At 49.1% G+C, this 16,576-nt stretch overlaps 2 protein-coding genes across 2 annotated transcripts; one reads left to right on the top strand and one right to left on the bottom strand.

Moving 5' to 3' along the window:
- The first annotated feature begins 327 nt into the window (after positions 1–327).
- LOC125948603 (presenilins-associated rhomboid-like protein, mitochondrial) lies at positions 328–1,805 on the top strand. The gene is made up of 5 exons (XM_049674831.1): positions 328–448; positions 514–733; positions 795–1,092; positions 1,156–1,478; positions 1,540–1,805. Exons 1-5 carry the CDS (start codon positions 399–401, stop codon positions 1,729–1,731), a joined length of 1,083 nt encoding a protein of 360 aa, XP_049530788.1. The 5' UTR covers positions 328–398; the 3' UTR covers positions 1,732–1,805.
- Positions 1,785–8,841, bottom strand: LOC125948597 (S-formylglutathione hydrolase). The gene is made up of 4 exons (XM_049674823.1): positions 8,763–8,841; positions 8,640–8,699; positions 7,780–8,016; positions 1,785–2,723 (listed from the first exon to the last, which is right to left on the bottom strand). Exons 1-4 carry the CDS (start codon positions 8,839–8,841, stop codon positions 1,870–1,872), a joined length of 1,230 nt encoding a protein of 409 aa, XP_049530780.1. The 3' UTR covers positions 1,785–1,869.
- Positions 8,842–16,576: the final 7,735 nt, after the last annotated feature.

The raw sequence follows: 16,576 nt of genomic DNA, 5'->3' as shown, positions 1-16,576 counted from the left end.
AGGAAAAGTCACTGTGACAGCTGGTCGAGGGGCATCAGCTGTTGCGGTGTTGTCCCCTCTGGCCAGTTCCCGGAGCTACTCGGACGAAAACCGGGAGGGAGATACATTCTTGTTGCGAAAAAATTCGGGTTATGTACGGAGAGGAATTGAATTTATTCCCTTTAAATTCGGGATTTGGTAGACAAATCCCAAAAAATCAGCGAAAGTAGAAAGAAATTCGCTCGACGCGGTTGTCGGAGATGGACCACAGTCAGCGTCCATTTCTATGCTTGCTGCTGAAATGCGGCGCGCAATGTACACCGAAATTGGTCAATACGGAAACTTGTGTAATCACAACACGCCCGAAACAGGGAAATGCGGAAACTTTGAATTCGGTGCCGGTTGTGGGAAAGTAAAAAATGATTTTCCGGCTTTTGAGCTCCCGGGAAATCCCGTCGTCCATCATAAGGTAGGTCACGTGCAAGCGACTCCAGCCGCCACCGTTCTCGCTAATTTCGTTCTGGTTTTGAACAGGTGCCACTCGCTAATTCAATATCCTCGCAAAATACTGAATTCCGTCGGTGCCGATAGACAACTGGCGATACTGCGCTACACCCGGAATGGCCGCAACCCCCGGGTGGAATCCTTCGCTCCGAAGCAAACGATCGTACCAACACAGGTGCAGGGAATTGCTATAGAATCGGGGTACATCGATCCCTCAACCATCTGGCGATCGTTCCTGTTTACCGTGGCGGTATGCTAATCTGGAGAGCCATCATTCCTGCTTTTCACGTTTTGCTTCTTTTCGGTTTCAGTTTACGACGGGAACTTTCGCCGGAGTGACGATCTGGGAGTATGAGACGATACGGTCGCGGGCGATGCAGGCGTTACGTAGCAAACTGAGCCTGAATTGGTTCCGGGAGCGGGCGAAACAGCAGCGCCAGGAGATGGACCAGTGGCGCCGAGAGGTAACCGGTTGGTGGAACAAACTGTCGCCCGGTGAGCGGGTTTTTGCACCTATCTGCGCCCTCAACGCGATCGTGTACGGGCTATGGCGAATACCGAGCCTGGCACCAACGATGGTCCGATATTTTGCCTCCAACCCGGCAGCAAGTAAGCGACAAAATGGTTGCTGGAAGAAATCGTAAATACTAACGGTGCCTTTCCCTTTACCAGAGGCGGTCTGCTGGCCCATGTTTTTGTCTACTTTTAGCCACTATTCCTTGCTGCACATCATGGCTAACATGTACGTGCTGCACAGCTTCTCTCATGCTGCCGTTGCGACGCTGGGCCGGGAACAGTTCCTGGGAATGTATCTGAGTGCCGGGGTGATTGCTTCGTTCGCCAGCCACGTATTTAAGACGCTCGCACGGCAACCGGGACTATCATTAGGTGCCTCTGGTGCCATCATGGGTGTATTGGCCTATGTTTGCTGCGAGTACCCCGATACGCAACTAAGCATTCTGTTCCTTCCAATGTACACATTCTCTGCCGGAGCGGTAAGTGTAGTGCTCCCCGGAGGCCCCTAGATCGTGATAGATCACCTACTTTCCTTTGCAGGCTATCAAAGTGATAATGGGTATCGATTTGGCGGGCGTATTGATGGGGTGGAAAATTTTCGATCATGCCGCACATCTCGGTGGAGCGGCATTTGGACTGTTTTGGTGTTTCTTCGGCGCCCAGAACTTGTGGCCACTTCGGGAACGCTTCATTGGCTACTGGCACGAGTTGCGAGGGCCACCGAAGAAATGACCCTCACCTAACGAGAAGTGGACAGTGGATGATGACTAAGCATAAAAGAAGAATAAAATGCAAAACATTTATTTATTCATCAATTTGATTGATTGCAGCGTGCGTTTCCATGAAGAAGGCAGTGAAAAGTGTCAACTGCTATTGCAGGTGCCTCGCATGGTAGGCGATATGCTCCCCGATAAATGAAGCCACATAGAAGTAGCTGTGGTCGTACCCTTCGCGCATATTCAATACGCACGGAACTTGGGCAGCTCGGCAAGCATCGACCAGATTTTGGGGCAATAGTTGACCGTCCTTGAGGAAGCTATCTTCCGAGCCTTGATCGAGGTACAGTTCCAGCGGTGGACCATTGTAGCCGGCCACTAGCTCAGAGGCGTCCCAATGCTTCCATTCCTCCTTATCGCTAGAGCCCAGATAACCACCGAATGCCTTCTCGCCCCACGGGCATTTGGTGGGGTTACTGATCGGAGCAAAGGCCGATACCGATTTGTAGAGTCCGGGATTTTTCAACGCACAAATCAGTGCACCGTGTCCGCCCATGCTGTGGCCGGAGATGCTGAGCTTGTCTTTGAGCGTCGGAAAATTGTTGTTGACCAGCTCAACCAGCTCGTCCGTGACGTAGCTGAACATACGGTAGTGCTTGGACCAGGGTTCCTGCGTGGCGTCTACGTAGAACCCGGCACCGGATCCAAAGTCCCACGAATCGTCCTGCCCAGGTATTTCTACATTTCGCGGCGACGTATCCGGGCAAACGATGATCAGGTTGTGCTCGACCGCGTACCGTTGGGCACCGGCTTTTTGGATGAAGTTCGTTTCATTGCAGGTCAATCCCGAGAGCCAAAACAGCACCGGCAGTTTGCGGTCCTCGGCGGACGGCGGCAGGAAGATTGCGAATTTCATTTCACATTTCAGCTCCTTCGATTGGTGCGAGTACACCTTTTGCAATCCGCCGAATACTTTGTTCGACGATACGAGCGTTATTCCGGCCATTGCTGATGAAGAAAACGGAACCTTTTAGAACGGATTTACCGGGGTCGAAAGCTCGTTTTGCCGGTATGTTTTTTTCGCAAGTTTATAAACTTTTTTTAACTCGATTAAAGATTCACCCGAGTATGGCTATTGAATCCAGCTTTCTGGACCTCGAATTTGCTCTTATCTCCCTTATCTTATCGCGAAATTCACGAAAAAAGTTAAAAAAATCCTACCTTATTAACTGCGAACTTTAGTCTCTAACCTCAAAGCCAAAACAACGACACAGGGCCGTACACCATATTTTTCGCTTGGAATTTTGATTTTTACATTTTGCTAAAATGCTCATATTTTATTGATCTTCACTGTAAAGCTTGCGTTTGGGTCCGTGCTTAACGGGAATTTGACCCAAAGCTCTGCGTCAAGTTCAGTTTTTGAAAAGTCGAGTTAGGAACCAAAAAAGTCGAGTTGGGAACCAAAAAAGTTCATTTTCGCCTCGGGGTAGATTTCGTTTTTATCGTTTTGGTCTCGAGGTAGATTTCGTTTTTATCGTTTTTGTTCAAAAAATCGTTGAACACGACTGAGGCGTTAAGTAACGCCTGCCGGGAATAGGCACCTTATTGTAGAAAATCAATGTAGAAAATAAACCATAAGGACATTACCGATATCACCAGGACAGAAAGCCTCTCCGGATACGTGATAGAACTCTATCTCGCGACGGTTTATCCTTAAACAACCTGCGCAAAATACTGCGAATACGATCAGAACACCGGCGAACGAGAGAATCGAATCGAAGCAATGCGCACTTGGATCGCCGAGAGCCGAAATAAAAAAGACAATGCATGGCTGGCACAGCCTACTACAGTGGTGTTCGAATTAATAAAAGCAAAACTTTGATTTGACCTGTACGGCTCATTTCTAGTATTTTTTAAGGATTTAGGGCCAATTCTGATTACCCAAAGGGGTATCTAAAAGGGAAGATCACCTTAATCCGAATTATTAAGGAAGGAGAAGGTGGTACCCTCCTTCAAGATAGCTAGGAAACTATTCTTTCCTAATTAAATGTGCCATAAGAGGTATCGAAGCCACTAGCAATCATCAATAACCGCGTATGTATATCGCGTATGCGCGTGTATATGTTATGTAACCGTTATGTAACCTATCGAAACTGTTATAGACGAAATTGATGTAAAAGCGATCCTTGATGATCCAATATCTGCTTTGGTTCGATTTAAACGGTAAAATTAAAGGCGATGATTTGCAGCGTGATCCCAGTATTTTTTAAAATATTTTTTATTCAATTTCCTCTTCTTATATTTCACATCACGTCTAGCCGTAACATGATGAAGAACACCGTAGTAGGTCGGCGGTCAACCATTCGCTTCCGTTGCAACATCCGGAAGCGATGTTCCTGTCCTTTAAAGATGTTACTGCGGCTAGAAAAGCAGAAAACCACGATTCAGTTCCATTGAACTGAATTTTCCGGAAGCGGGATTAGCTTTGACCAGCTTTTGTTGATAGACATGCTGTCATCTGAAATGTTGGTTTTTGTAATATGCTTTATTACTCTTTAAATTTTGGCTTTCAAAATGGCATTGTGCTCCAATGTAATCGAATATTTGAATATGATGTTAATAAATTCCATAATTTGTTCGTTTGCAAGTCAGCGGTGTATCCGGTATCATCTTCATCGAACAATCTGATACGATTGAACAACAATGCTGGTTGTACACAGTTCGCAACAGAGGAAGGAAGCAAATCGCCCAGAAGCAGAAAAATGCACAATGCCAATTAAAATAAAGTTCCATTATCTCGCTTCCAGCACTTCGTCTTAAGCTGCATCCTGAGCCCTCAGTAAATGGAGGATAAGTGCACCCACTTAATGTCCCACCCAACCGACACGCGACGTTGCCTGAGGTGGTTGTGGTGACTAGGTACATGTGAATTCTTGGATTTTTTATGCTATTGCTGCTAATTAATTGAATTCCGAGGATGGATAAATAAATTGAGATCTATTGAGAACAATGGCCCTTAGAATTGATTATCTTTCATTGTCTGCTCCTTGCTACGCCGTGAAAGGATGGTTCTCAGATGGCGCAGTGAAGAAATCAGCAAGGTATTAACTTGCATTTTGATAAGCTAAGCACATGCGTCTTTTTGCATCCTTTCATTGGTTGCGGGAAAAATGGGTTCAACTAATAAGTCTATGAACCACTGTGGATTGGTTTATGGTTACTCTACCGTACAGATGAATTGAATTGAAAGCAATGAGCAAAGAGATGCTAACGAAGGTAACAGCAAGTAACCACAAGTTCCCTCGTGGATATGAATGAATGAATCTACCGTGTTCCGTTGCGAGACTGGCTCAAGCTGGCTCTAAATGATACAGCAATATCCAAAAACGGACGATCACGTACGCCTCGACCACAAGCGCAACAAGCGCATAGGCTCTTGCCCTCCACACCAGTGAACCATTGGCCGCGTGTCCGCTGTATGCTCAAATTAGCTAATGAATGACAGGTCATATGGTGGGGTCATTCGAGGAAACACCTGGCCGGAAGGCAACGGGGACGGGGCCCTACCGAGTGCTGCGGTGTTTGGACCTTTAATGAATTAGGATCGGTCACCAACGTAAGCCGCGAGCCCGTCGCATCTCGGACCCTCGGCTTTTCCCTTTTCGCGTGGTCGCTACTGCGCTGATTGCGGAGAATTTTATTCCAGTCGCTCATTTGCATTTTAATTGACTCCGGCACGGTTCTGGCCGGGTCCCCGCTGTGGTCAGCGGTTCGCGGTTTCACCATTTTTTGGGGTGACAATGCCTGGCTCGCGGGATTGGCTGGACCGGGCCGGGGTGCTGCACTATTGCGTTCGCAGGGTTTGAGCGGGGTTGCGCATGTTGACAGCACCCGCCACGGTGCGATAAAGGTGGTTGTCCAATGATTGAAAGAGGGATGACCGGCGATGACCAGGAGACGACTTATGGAGCTGCTGGAGTTCTTGTGATAAAAGCGAACGTCCGTCCGTCAGCAAGTATGTGTTTGGACGAAAAGTTTGTTCTGGGTTTGGTTTTTTTTCTTCTATGGATTTATCAGGTATTTTCACTAACGGAACATTTAAAAAAAAATGTAATATAAAATGAGTACTTCCTGGCTATTCTCCCCAGATTTACGAGTCATGAGGAATGAAACTAATACATTGTAAATTGGTGGCGATTGGCAACCCGGAAGGTAGACGGCGAAGGATATTCTCCTCAAGGCACAAGCTAGTTCCAATTGAAGAGGAGAAAGACGACTCAACTTCGTTCGTTTGCGAACTAATATGCAAATGATTTTATTCCTAAGATTTTCAGCGTTCGTCGAGAAATTAGTATATTCTCGACGTGTCCATTTGGACGCTTTTGCTAACTCCTTGAATTTGCCTTATTTTTACACGTCTTCCTTCCCGTTATGTATTCTCGCGTAGAACTCTATCGGAGTTGGGGAATATTCCTTATTGGCGGTCCATTTTTGTTTTGCGTTCCCATTCAAAGGTTTTAGATCTTACACTATCTGGCGATCCCTTGTTAGTGTTGTTGTACACACTGATCTCTCCTGCGCACGTTCTATGTATTAATAGATTCTCGTAACTCGTGATTATTTCTACTCGTCGCATTCTCAACATCAATGAAGCTTATCAAAGATTGGTGATACCATCAAGACCAGTATTCGTCGAGTACAACCGTCATGTCAAACATGAAGCCACAATATTGGGATCTAGGAACGTTCGGGGCAGTCCGGGATAAGCTGCATCTATACGTCCATACGTCATACGTACCCTGAGGTACCGCATCGTACTATCGGCCGCAAATCGTGCTCCCGCTAAAACCAAACCACTAGCCACGGCAGCGGGACGTGCACGGTAATGCAGTAAAGCCCGACCACGGCTCGAGTGTTGTATTATTCACACCGAACGGCACTTGCCATCGGTGCCGGTGCCATGCCGGTACGCAGGAACGGACCGGCCCTGGGCCCGGTATCCTCGAAGCCCTGTTGATATGATGTCAGGTCGTTTGCGCTTCATTACACATTTGGTGTGCCTTTATTTCGCGCAACGGAGCGTAAAGTTACCTGCCACCGTAGGTTAGCTGTTCCTTGCGCGCGAGTGGGGAAGGAGCAAAGGAGGATTTCACAAACACGGACACACACACACACACACACACACACACACACACACACACACACACACACACACACACACACGCACCTACTCTCTTTCTATATTGGCTGCCCAAACTGGCAAACCACAAGGATGTGTATTTTGCTTCAGCGTCTTGCAGGTTGAGCGTCTAATCTTGGCATAAAGCGCACCACCGAAGCAGTAGGTTCGTCACCAGTTCCGGGCGGGCGACAATTTACACTACCACGTAAGCTCGTAACGGACCGATGGAAGTTCGCGTAGTGGGTATAGGGTGTCATGTGTCAAGATGCTGGTAAACAACTAACCACTCTCTCTCTCTCTCTTTCTCTCGCATACACATCGTTTTATGATCCGGTGTCTTCTTATCCGGAAGCAAGCGAAGGTGCCCGCCCGTGCGAGTGAACAAGTGTGCACCATTTTCGCCATTAGACTAATGCTTTTATGGGTATTTCGGCCTGCCAAAGTCAACACTATATAGCTGAGGGTCACGCGACGCGCCCTTCACCTTCTCTAGCAGGGGGGCTAGGCTACGCCACGTTTAACCCGGACCCGGGAGTCTGTTAAGCTGGAGTTAAAATAATGGCGCCGAGAAAGCCGCCGATTCGCGCTTCCTGGATACTTTCAGAGCGCTTGCAAAAAGTGGAACAGAGACCCTCTACCTCCCCTAAAGACCTAATGAGAAGCGACAGACAGAAGGAAGCGAGCAACTGGCGAAAGCGAGAGCGAGTTGACGACGGGACCTTTCTGCTTTGTCGTTGGAATCTCCCGCGGGATCCTCGCTTTTAATCGCCACCGAGGGACCACCGTCACGTCCCCGGCGATGGGTGGCAACAATGGCGAAGGGAGCTACAAGAAGTTCTGTACCGTAAGTTTACCGCGTTGCGTTGCCATTGGTTACCGTACCGAGTAGTAGCCGGGCCAGCGTCAAGCGGCAATCTCGATCGAGGCACACGGCACGGAGCAACGTATGGAACGTGCTGCTTCCGGCCACCGTGGCCAAGCGCCTTAGCTTATGGTGTGACGACCTTGGCCAACGGGGGATATGAGTTGCCAGCGCCAGCCGCAGTTCCCTGTTCCCTGTTCCCGTTCGCCGGTGCTCCTTGGTGCTGTTGCACGTGCAGTAGTCCGATAATCTTACGCCTGCTTGGTTTATGAGTACTTTTAACTGCGTTACCCCTGCACTCGCGCACACACACATACTGCTCTTGGAATACTTGAGACCAATGGCGCTGGACTTGTGGACAGTGTTGTGTCGCTTTTCTCTGCAACGACTCCTCATGGATATTCGGTGCGACGACGATACTTGACAGCGCATCATCGTTTCATCCGGTTTATGGGCGGTCGTCGTGCAGGCAGGACGACCTTACAAAACACAACACGGTTCGTCCGGGAATAACTGACCGGAGGGGGGGTCCGTTCTAATGGTGGACGCGTGACCGGCGTGAAGTCAGCCCGTTCGGGCCTGTTAAAGCCGAAACATAAAATCAACAAATCGACAAACCATTCCGGACCGCAACACCGGACCGTTGGCTTCCGTCTTGCGAAAGTCCGAACGGGCGAGCGAGCGAGGAGGGAATGGCCATGCCAAAGAACCTCAAGATTCTCCGGTGGCAAAAAAACAAAAAAAAAACACAAACCGGTGGTCCTTCTTGCCCTTATATTTATGTGAGCTACGCGTATGAAACGAGTTGATGAGGGTTTAGCAACAGGCCGAACTTCTCGGCCTCGGACCATTTCTTTAAAGATGAAATCTTGTACCCTACCACCCCCGTCCCTTGCCGGACCGGGCCGATTGTTGCGTTGACCGGACCGGTCGGTGGGGACTGTGGATAGAAGGGACATGTACATGTTGTGGAATTTTCTTCCCGTTCTTTCTTTTCCCTTACAGTTTATGACGGTGGTGGCGGGCGTAACGGTGGTGGCGCTGGTGCTGCGTTGGTTGTAAAAGTTGAATCCCATTGCCATTTGCCGCTAGCTAGCTAGCCAGCCACTATCGGGGTTGGTTGGTGCCCGGATGGGTGATGGTCCCTGGTGGCGTCAATGCGGTCCTGCCAGCTTGCGTTTAGAATTTTAATGAAGTTCCTTCAATCGCCCGGCCACCGGCCAGGGCCTTACCCCGGCCGGGACGATCGCCCTTCCGCGATTACGATTGTGCGTTTTCCCCTGGGGACAGTCCGCTTTGCTGCGTTTTTTTTTATTGGTGGACGGTCACGGTGTCGCACAATCAACTGAAACGGACTGACTGCGGACCCCGGAGCCCCGGGCCCAGATGCCAGCCAGATGATATTGAGTTTTTATTTCTCGACGACGACGACGACGACGACGACCACAGGCCGAATAAGACGAGCGAATACAATCAAAGACATTACTTGTGTCTGCACAACACAACGACGAAGACGCCAATCCCAATTGAGACAAGGGCGGTAGCCATTCAAAGCGAGCGACAAGCGATCCGGCCAGACCAAGGAACGTCGCTCTCGTTAACTAGAACGTTTTTGAACAGCATAAAGGGGTGCCGAAGAGTGTCCAGTTTAATGTATGCAGTTTTGCTATCAATTTGTCATACTAATGGATGATTCTCCGGGACGGCATCCGGACACCTTAGGCCCTGTCGAGGATGAGGCCTTCTTTCGAGTGTCGGAACACCATCATGCTTCATCATGCATGCATGCATGCGTTGTGCGTTGTGCGAACATGATATCCGACAATATAGTGTCATATGTTTGACATCTCCTCGTGAGCTCGTCGTCGACAGGCATAACCGACCGGCAGGGACTGCGTACAATCCGGTCGCCATACCAGGAGTCAGTAGTACGTGAGGTGAGGTGCGTTCTAATGCTCTTATCGATGGAAGGTTGAAGTTAATGAAGTAGCAACTGGTACGGTACGGGCTATGGCCACGTACTGTTTTCTAAATATTTGATTTCGTGTACACAAAAGTGAAGGACATGATGGCACATTGCTCGAACGATGCCAGTTACACCTGGAGAAGCATTCAATCGCCCCAAGATCACCTCGCTTCCCCCGGTGTTTCCTTCCTACTGCTGAAAAGGACACATACAGACGGATTGGCTGCCAAAGAGTTTGCCTGATGATAGGTTTCTGTGTCCGGGTATCGAGGGTATTGAACGGTAAATATAGTACCAGGGGGAGAAGAGCGAGATGGTCCTGGTGGTGTGCATTGATCGGTGAAAACATTGGATGAATTTTCCATATTCCTCGCACGTCGTCGCACCGGAACCCACATCGACCACCTCACTTCAAACGGTTCGCTCCCGAACGGCCAGCAATCATTAATACGTTCTATCAAAGGCACCTCAAGCCATCATCGTCCCAAGAACCAAAGCACAGTAAAAGGGCCAACACAGTAACTGATGCACTTACCGGGCGAGAAGGGAATCGGCTGCATCTCCGGTCGAACCGACCGGGGGCTCCTGATTCTGTTGGTGGCAAAACATGTGAGGAAGTGACGGGTGACGGGTGGTAGGTTGATGAGCCACTTGAAAAGGAACAAAACAGACGCATGCCCACAGCCAATACTGCCCGCAGACGTACAGCTGCTGGGGAGATGCCTTCATGGAGGGAAGGTGGGGGGGCCCTGTCTGTTGCTGGTCGACAGTTCTAGGTCGTCTGTGGCGTAATGCGATTGAAGTGAAGTAGTTTCCCTTTTCGGGTTTCCCCTTTGGCAGCACTTCCTTCCTCGGGGCCCGCTAGCCCAGTCGTTGGCTACTTTGGTTCTTTTGATTTTCCAAAGTCTCTCTCTCTCTCTCTCCGATCGTCGGTTGCCAGGATGCCATGCCAGGATGGCAACGATAGACCATCAAGTAGAAAGAATGGTTATGTGTGCTAGTGTGTACTAGCGTGTGTGTGTTGTTAGGGTGGCCCCACAGCATCGTTTGGTAGGTGACTGCGAACAGTATGAACGGCTGTAGGGAGCCAGACGGGATCAGACGGGAGCTCATGACGCTTCATCGTCGGTTGCTGTTGAATCTTTAACTAGTGCAATCGCACCAGGGCATGGCGAGCGATGAATGTGTTGGAAATTGGTACGAAACAAGACTGAAGACGAAGACGGTGCTGGACGGACGGGACGGGATATCATCATCGGAAGGGTGCTTCTCGGTCGGTAAATGAGTTGACCCAGCTCGGAAGGGATACACCGACGGTCGTTGGAACCGTTTGACGTTTGCTCACTCTGTTGAATGTCCCCCCACATGTCAAAAAACCGTCATCCACCTTCGTTCCTTAAGGATGTCAAGGATGAGTTCAAGAGCCTGCATTCGGATTCTAATCCGATTCCAATCCGATTCTGTGCCCCTGAGAAGTCGGACCGGGGAGATGTTTGCCAATAGCAAAAGGACTACGATGCTGTATTCGATTTGAAAAATTAATTCGCCCTTCTCCTCAGTCCATCCCCACATTCCCCCTTCGCCTTGGTTTGCGCAGCGACCGGGTATACCGGGGACGGAAGTTTAGAAAATGACTGGCAAATCGAAAAAGTTTATCATTTCCCATTTTCACGTCGCATCGTCGCGTCGGTGTCGGAGTCGGAGTCGGGGTCTTGGTGCCTTGATTCTGTCATCGGTCACCGGGGGCACTCTCTTCTCGCACACACAGGCACAGCGAGCAAGTCAGCAGCAGCCAGCAGCCAGCAGCCAGCAGCAGTCCGTCACCTACTCCATGGTCTCGAGAGAGGGACGAAGACGAAGCGGTTATCCGACGTGAGCCGTGGGGTTTGCTACACGATTTCCGGGGGATTTGGAGGGAACTGCTCCCGCCGTATGATTTCCGTTGGCTACCGCGCCATTCGCTCGTTCGTCTCCAAGTGTTTTCCGCTGCCTCGTGCTTCACCCGGGGTGGAAATCTTTTACGTGACGCGTGCTCCTGTGGTACTACCACAACAACCGTTGCCAGGAGAATTCCACGTGAGACCAGTGTTGGCAGGCAACATTGAAGCAAACGCGCGTCGCGTCGCGTCGCGTCGCAGTCACCGGGGCGTCTCATACGCGCTCACGTGCTATGCAAATTGAATCACGTTTGGGGGATAAATTTTTTCAACAAATAAAATTCTCATCACTTGGATGATTTATGAATAAAATATGCAGTAGATTTAAGCATGCGGAGCGGCGCAGTGTGGAAGTGGTGGGGTATGTGCTGCGTACACACAAAAACGCACACGGGCACACCGTGCTGCAACCGGACACGTCCAACTTGAGCACTACATCAAATTCACTGGAACCACTTTAGCGATGGCAAACGAGGCCGGTAACAGGCGGACGGGTCCCCCCAGCCGCAGCCTCGAGTACCCCCCTCCCCCCGGGCAATTCTCCCGGATCCAGGATCCCGTTCCGTCCCGAGTCGAGTGTTGGACACTTTTTTATTTTATTTTTTCCGGCTCGCGTTGCTCTGCCCTCGCAGCGGATGTGGCGTGGCAGGGGCGTGAGGACGGCGTTTGCTGGCAGGAAGTTGACAAACTTTTCCTGCAGAGCCATTTGTCTTCCCTGCGTGCCAGCCAGCCAGCCAGCGACTGGTGGTGTCAGGAGCTCTGGAGAATTGTTTCGATTGCGGAACGAAACCGAGAGGGCGGTAAATACACAATTGATAGAGTTTGCCTGTCAGCTAGATTATTTGTCCGCGCGCGCATCGTTTGTGATTAAATAGTGCTTCTGCTAGGCTGTGTTTGCATTTGCATTTGTATGTGTACGTGTGTATGAGAGTTGAAGCACCCGGTCCTGCAGAACAGTTGGAGTTTATTTACGCTACCCAGGGTGGAGTTTATCGACCGGGGTGGACGAGTTTATCTGCCGGCATTTTATAGCCAAGGATTTGTCGTCCCTGCAGACGGAGCCTAACCTATCTTTGATGGAATGATTAACATCGCTGGAAGGGTGGAATGGGGATTCGATCCATTGGTACAATTATCTGGTGATTTGAAGTTGATCATTTACAATTGTTTTAATCTTGCTTGGCAACAGCCTTCGATTCCTGCACTCGATTGCTGTGTTATAAGTCTGTAGTTTTGAGCTTGTGTTAACATGCTTTCAAGGAGTCAATACTTTCTATCCTAAGAAGGATTAGCAGCCAATTGGCCAGTACCACTTATGAGAATTTCTATTTGTATGAAAGAAATTGCGTTGCATTTCATGTTTTCCATTAAACATTTTTTCTACAATTTGTATCATTTGTGATTAGCAACATCTTCAGTTTTCAACCCTAGCTGCCTATTAATCAATCAGGATGTAAGGAGTTTGGAATGTTAGCTAAAATAAATCTAAATTCCCAAATTTTAACTAGATTTCTGTTGGCCATACAGTTGAGTTTCAGTATTGCATCCTTACTACACTAAATCTGATTATTTTCGTAACACGTTGTCATGCGATTTTTTTCAGAAATATTTTTCTTCTGTAATGTTTTATGAATAAAATGCAGTGAAATCGTTTTATGAATAAAACGAATCGTGAATGTGCTGGTTCATAGTCTTTTTTCATTGAAATTTGAGGACAAAATAACCTTTGGCGTGTCAGTTCTTGGTGTAGTTGGAATGTACGAGGCACTTGGAAGTTTCTATCTACAGTTTTAAAGAATAGCAGACATTCATTTTTCATGCAAACCTACGCTAGCATCGATTTTCAATTTATTTTTCCAACATGCAGCATCATTTATTCAGTGAAACACCGGGAACCAATAAATTCTTATGATTCAGATATAGATAATTAAAAACTAAACGAATCGATTCGCTCTCAAACACGTTATGTATTGTGGTAGAAATAATATTATAATATATACACCTTCATATGTTATCCTCATGTGCATTACTAAAGCGAAGTTCCCTTTGTTTTGAAACACTCTCCTTCGAATCAACGCAAACAGAACAGTAGATGGAAGGCTATAGCTGCCACATGAAACACATACTAACAATCTGAACCTCCTCAAAAGGCTGGGGCTTTTCCAGACAGAAATTAATTGCTTTACTTGACTGGAGGTGGCTCTTCCATTCCGCTTACCCGGGAGGTACTACTTCGAGTGTCGAATCTCCACAAGAGCTTTGCTTAGTACCGGCGGCACCGATTAATGCGTTCGCCGATGCGTACGGTGCACGCGATGAGCAATGCGCCCCATTTTGTTTAATCACAACGGACGCGAGCATGAAAAACGACACCACGGAAAGGGTGTCAATTGCAGTGCCGCGCGAGGCGGTCTATGTCGAGAGTGCTCGACTAGTATTAGCGAACGCTTGCCCGATGGAAGGGTGGCTCGCGGAATCCCACGGTATGGAAAGTGATGATACTTAACAACTTTCAATATTCATGAAGACCAGACCGCGGCGCAAGATGCAAGAGGAATGTGCAGGAATGTGAAATGAGGATGAAAAGAAAAAAAAAAGAGAAGAAAAGAAACGCCGAAAAAAGCTGGAAAGCAAGCAAAACCGCGACCACGATACGCGCTCCGTGCAAATGCCGGGGCCTTGCGCTGGAATGTCATTTACGAGCGCAGCAACCGGCAGGAGTGCGACCAGAAGAAAGGGGTTGACACACACACACGCGCGCACCGTTGGGAATAAATGAGAAAGAGGAGTATCTCTGTGAGACAGCGAAAGTGAGAACGATGTGAGAAGCACGCGGCCAGAGGCGAGCAAACGCGACGGTAAAGTGAAAGAAATTCATTTAATTAATTTAAATATTCAATGCTGATATCATAATCACATTCATGGCTGCCGAAGTGATACGGGCGAGCGAGACGCGATTTGTGGCGTGGAAACCGGCCACCCTCCGCTTCCCTCCGTTTTCGCTTCCTTTCCTTTCACGACCGGATTTTTGTGTCGCGCTGGCGACAACGTCCTCGGTGGAATTCTTTTGGCCGAAAGTTTGCATACCGGGTGCTCCCCTCCCCACGGCTCTTGGAGCACACTGCGCCTCTGGACCTTCCTCGTTCGCTGCTTCCCTGCACGGAGCCCGGGCACAAGGCGTCTGGTGGTTGTGAATGGGAATTTCACTTCATTAGAATAAGAAGCGCCCCCGAAGGTAATGAAGATCATCTGGAAATCCTGCCAGTGTGTGTGTGTATGTGTGTGTGGCGCGCGCGGCTCTACCAGCAAGTACGATTTTAATTGCATTTTTTGCCCAACCGCAACCCCACGATCATCGCCATCATCGCCATCATCATCATCACCGTCACAGCAAAGGGCAAGGGCCAGTGAGCCGGGGACATTGCTTTACCGTACCGTTGGAACGCTCGAGTTCTTTGGATTTCGGCATCGGAATTGTTTCGTCGTCGTCGTTGTCGTCGTTGTTCCGCACGTAAAGAGATGTTCCATTTACCATGCCGTAGGGTTCTTGGATTGGAACGTTCGAATGGATTTCTCGGGTGCGAGGCGAGATGGCGACCAGAAGAAAACAACCGCAACCGAATGTGAGGTTAGGGTTGCAGCGACGCGACCTTGTTGATTGTAAATGTCCGCGTCGCGTCCCGTCGCGGAAAGATGTTATTGCGAAAGTTTTGTGTTCGTGTCGTGCTAGCGGCGATGCACCATCCGCTGCAGCACCAGCACCAGCAGTAGAGAAAGGAAATCGAATTTTAAACGGAAATACCTTACACCGACTTGAGATTCCGGCAACACCACGCCCTCCCACCATCCTAGTTGTCCTGTTGCCGGTGGATGTGCAAGTTCGCTTCCGTTCCGAAGCGAGCATCTTCTCCATTTTGGTGGCTCGATTCCTGGAGCCCGGCGGATAAGCACCGCCAATGCAACCGGCAGTAATCGGAGCATCGGTGGCGAAATATTTTACATAATTGCATCCCCACTCCCTCCATCCCCAACCAACCCGTTGCTCTCAGTCAGCCCACCAGTTGCAGCGTTGCACGATAAGCGCTTCCGGTTTGCCGCGCATGTGACAGGCACACGGTCACCGGGAGCACCCGAAGCTAGCCAGGCGCATAATTTCACCTTAATTAACTGATAATTAAATATTTAACTTTCGTATTAATTAAAATGTAATCAAATTGCAAGCTTCTCTCTCACAAGCGCTTCTCCAGCACTAAGCGTGCGTTCGGCTCGGGATGCACGGGGTCTAGTGCAGCCCAAGGAAGCAGCCCAACTACTGTTGCTGCTGCTGCTACTGCTGCTGCTGATGGTGAGATGCTGTAAGATTCATGGGCCCTAGTTCAAGACTTTGATCGCTTCGTTTCATCTTCACCAGCAAAGAGCATCTGCCTCGTTCCTTCTTGTGGACGTTACAGGAAATGTGGAAGCACATATATGTTGGACATGTCTTCTTGCGTTTCTGCCACAACCGACTGCTGCTGTATCTCGTACCTGATGGAACATACCGCAACCGCACCGCACCGCAAGGTCTAGGGTATCGGCACCGAGCGCGCCGATATCGATGATAAATCGTTCCGGTGACAATGACGTGGCACTGCACGGCATTCGGCAGTTCATTATCACCAGCTCTTTGCCTCTTGCTGCTGCGGGATCTTGTCCCAAGAGCAAAGCGGAAAGCAGACAGATGAGCAGCAGATTTTGCGCCGATTTTCATCATTAATTTTCCCATCCATCGTCACTAATTGATATTTTAAACCCTCCCACGATGGTCGCACGATGGTCGATGCTGCTGAGGGGCCGGCCTGTCGGGTCATGCGGTAGCCATGCGGATACTGGACGATGGATGGATAATTAATAATCTTCGCAAACGCAACTTGC

The sequence above is a fragment of the Anopheles darlingi genome, chromosome 2, assembly GCF_943734745.1.
Source record: "Anopheles darlingi chromosome 2, idAnoDarlMG_H_01, whole genome shotgun sequence".
Classification (NCBI taxonomy): domain Eukaryota; kingdom Metazoa; phylum Arthropoda; class Insecta; order Diptera; family Culicidae; genus Anopheles; species Anopheles darlingi.
This window is presented reverse-complemented; position numbering and strand designations above follow the sequence as displayed.

Coding starts and splice junctions, on each gene's coding strand:
- LOC125948603 (XM_049674831.1), top strand. CDS start 399: ATGATTTTCCGGCTTTTGAGCTCCCGGGAAATCCCGTCGTCCATCATA. Junction 449..513: donor ATCCCGTCGTCCATCATAAG/GTAGGTCACGTG, acceptor GGTTTTGAACAG/GTGCCACTCGCTAATTCAAT. Junction 1,093..1,155: donor TGCCTCCAACCCGGCAGCAA/GTAAGCGACAAA, acceptor TCCCTTTACCAG/AGGCGGTCTGCTGGCCCATG.
- LOC125948597 (XM_049674823.1), bottom strand. CDS start 8,841: ATGGCAATGGGATTCAACTTTTACAACCAACGCAGCACCAGCGCCACC. Junction 8,017..8,639: donor TCCGGCAAGGGACGGGGGTG/GTAGGGTACAAG, acceptor TAAACCAAGCAG/GCGTAAGATTATCGGACTAC. Junction 2,724..7,779: donor GCTGGCCCGGCTACTACTCG/GTACGGTAACCA, acceptor TTTCTTCATCAG/CAATGGCCGGAATAACGCTC.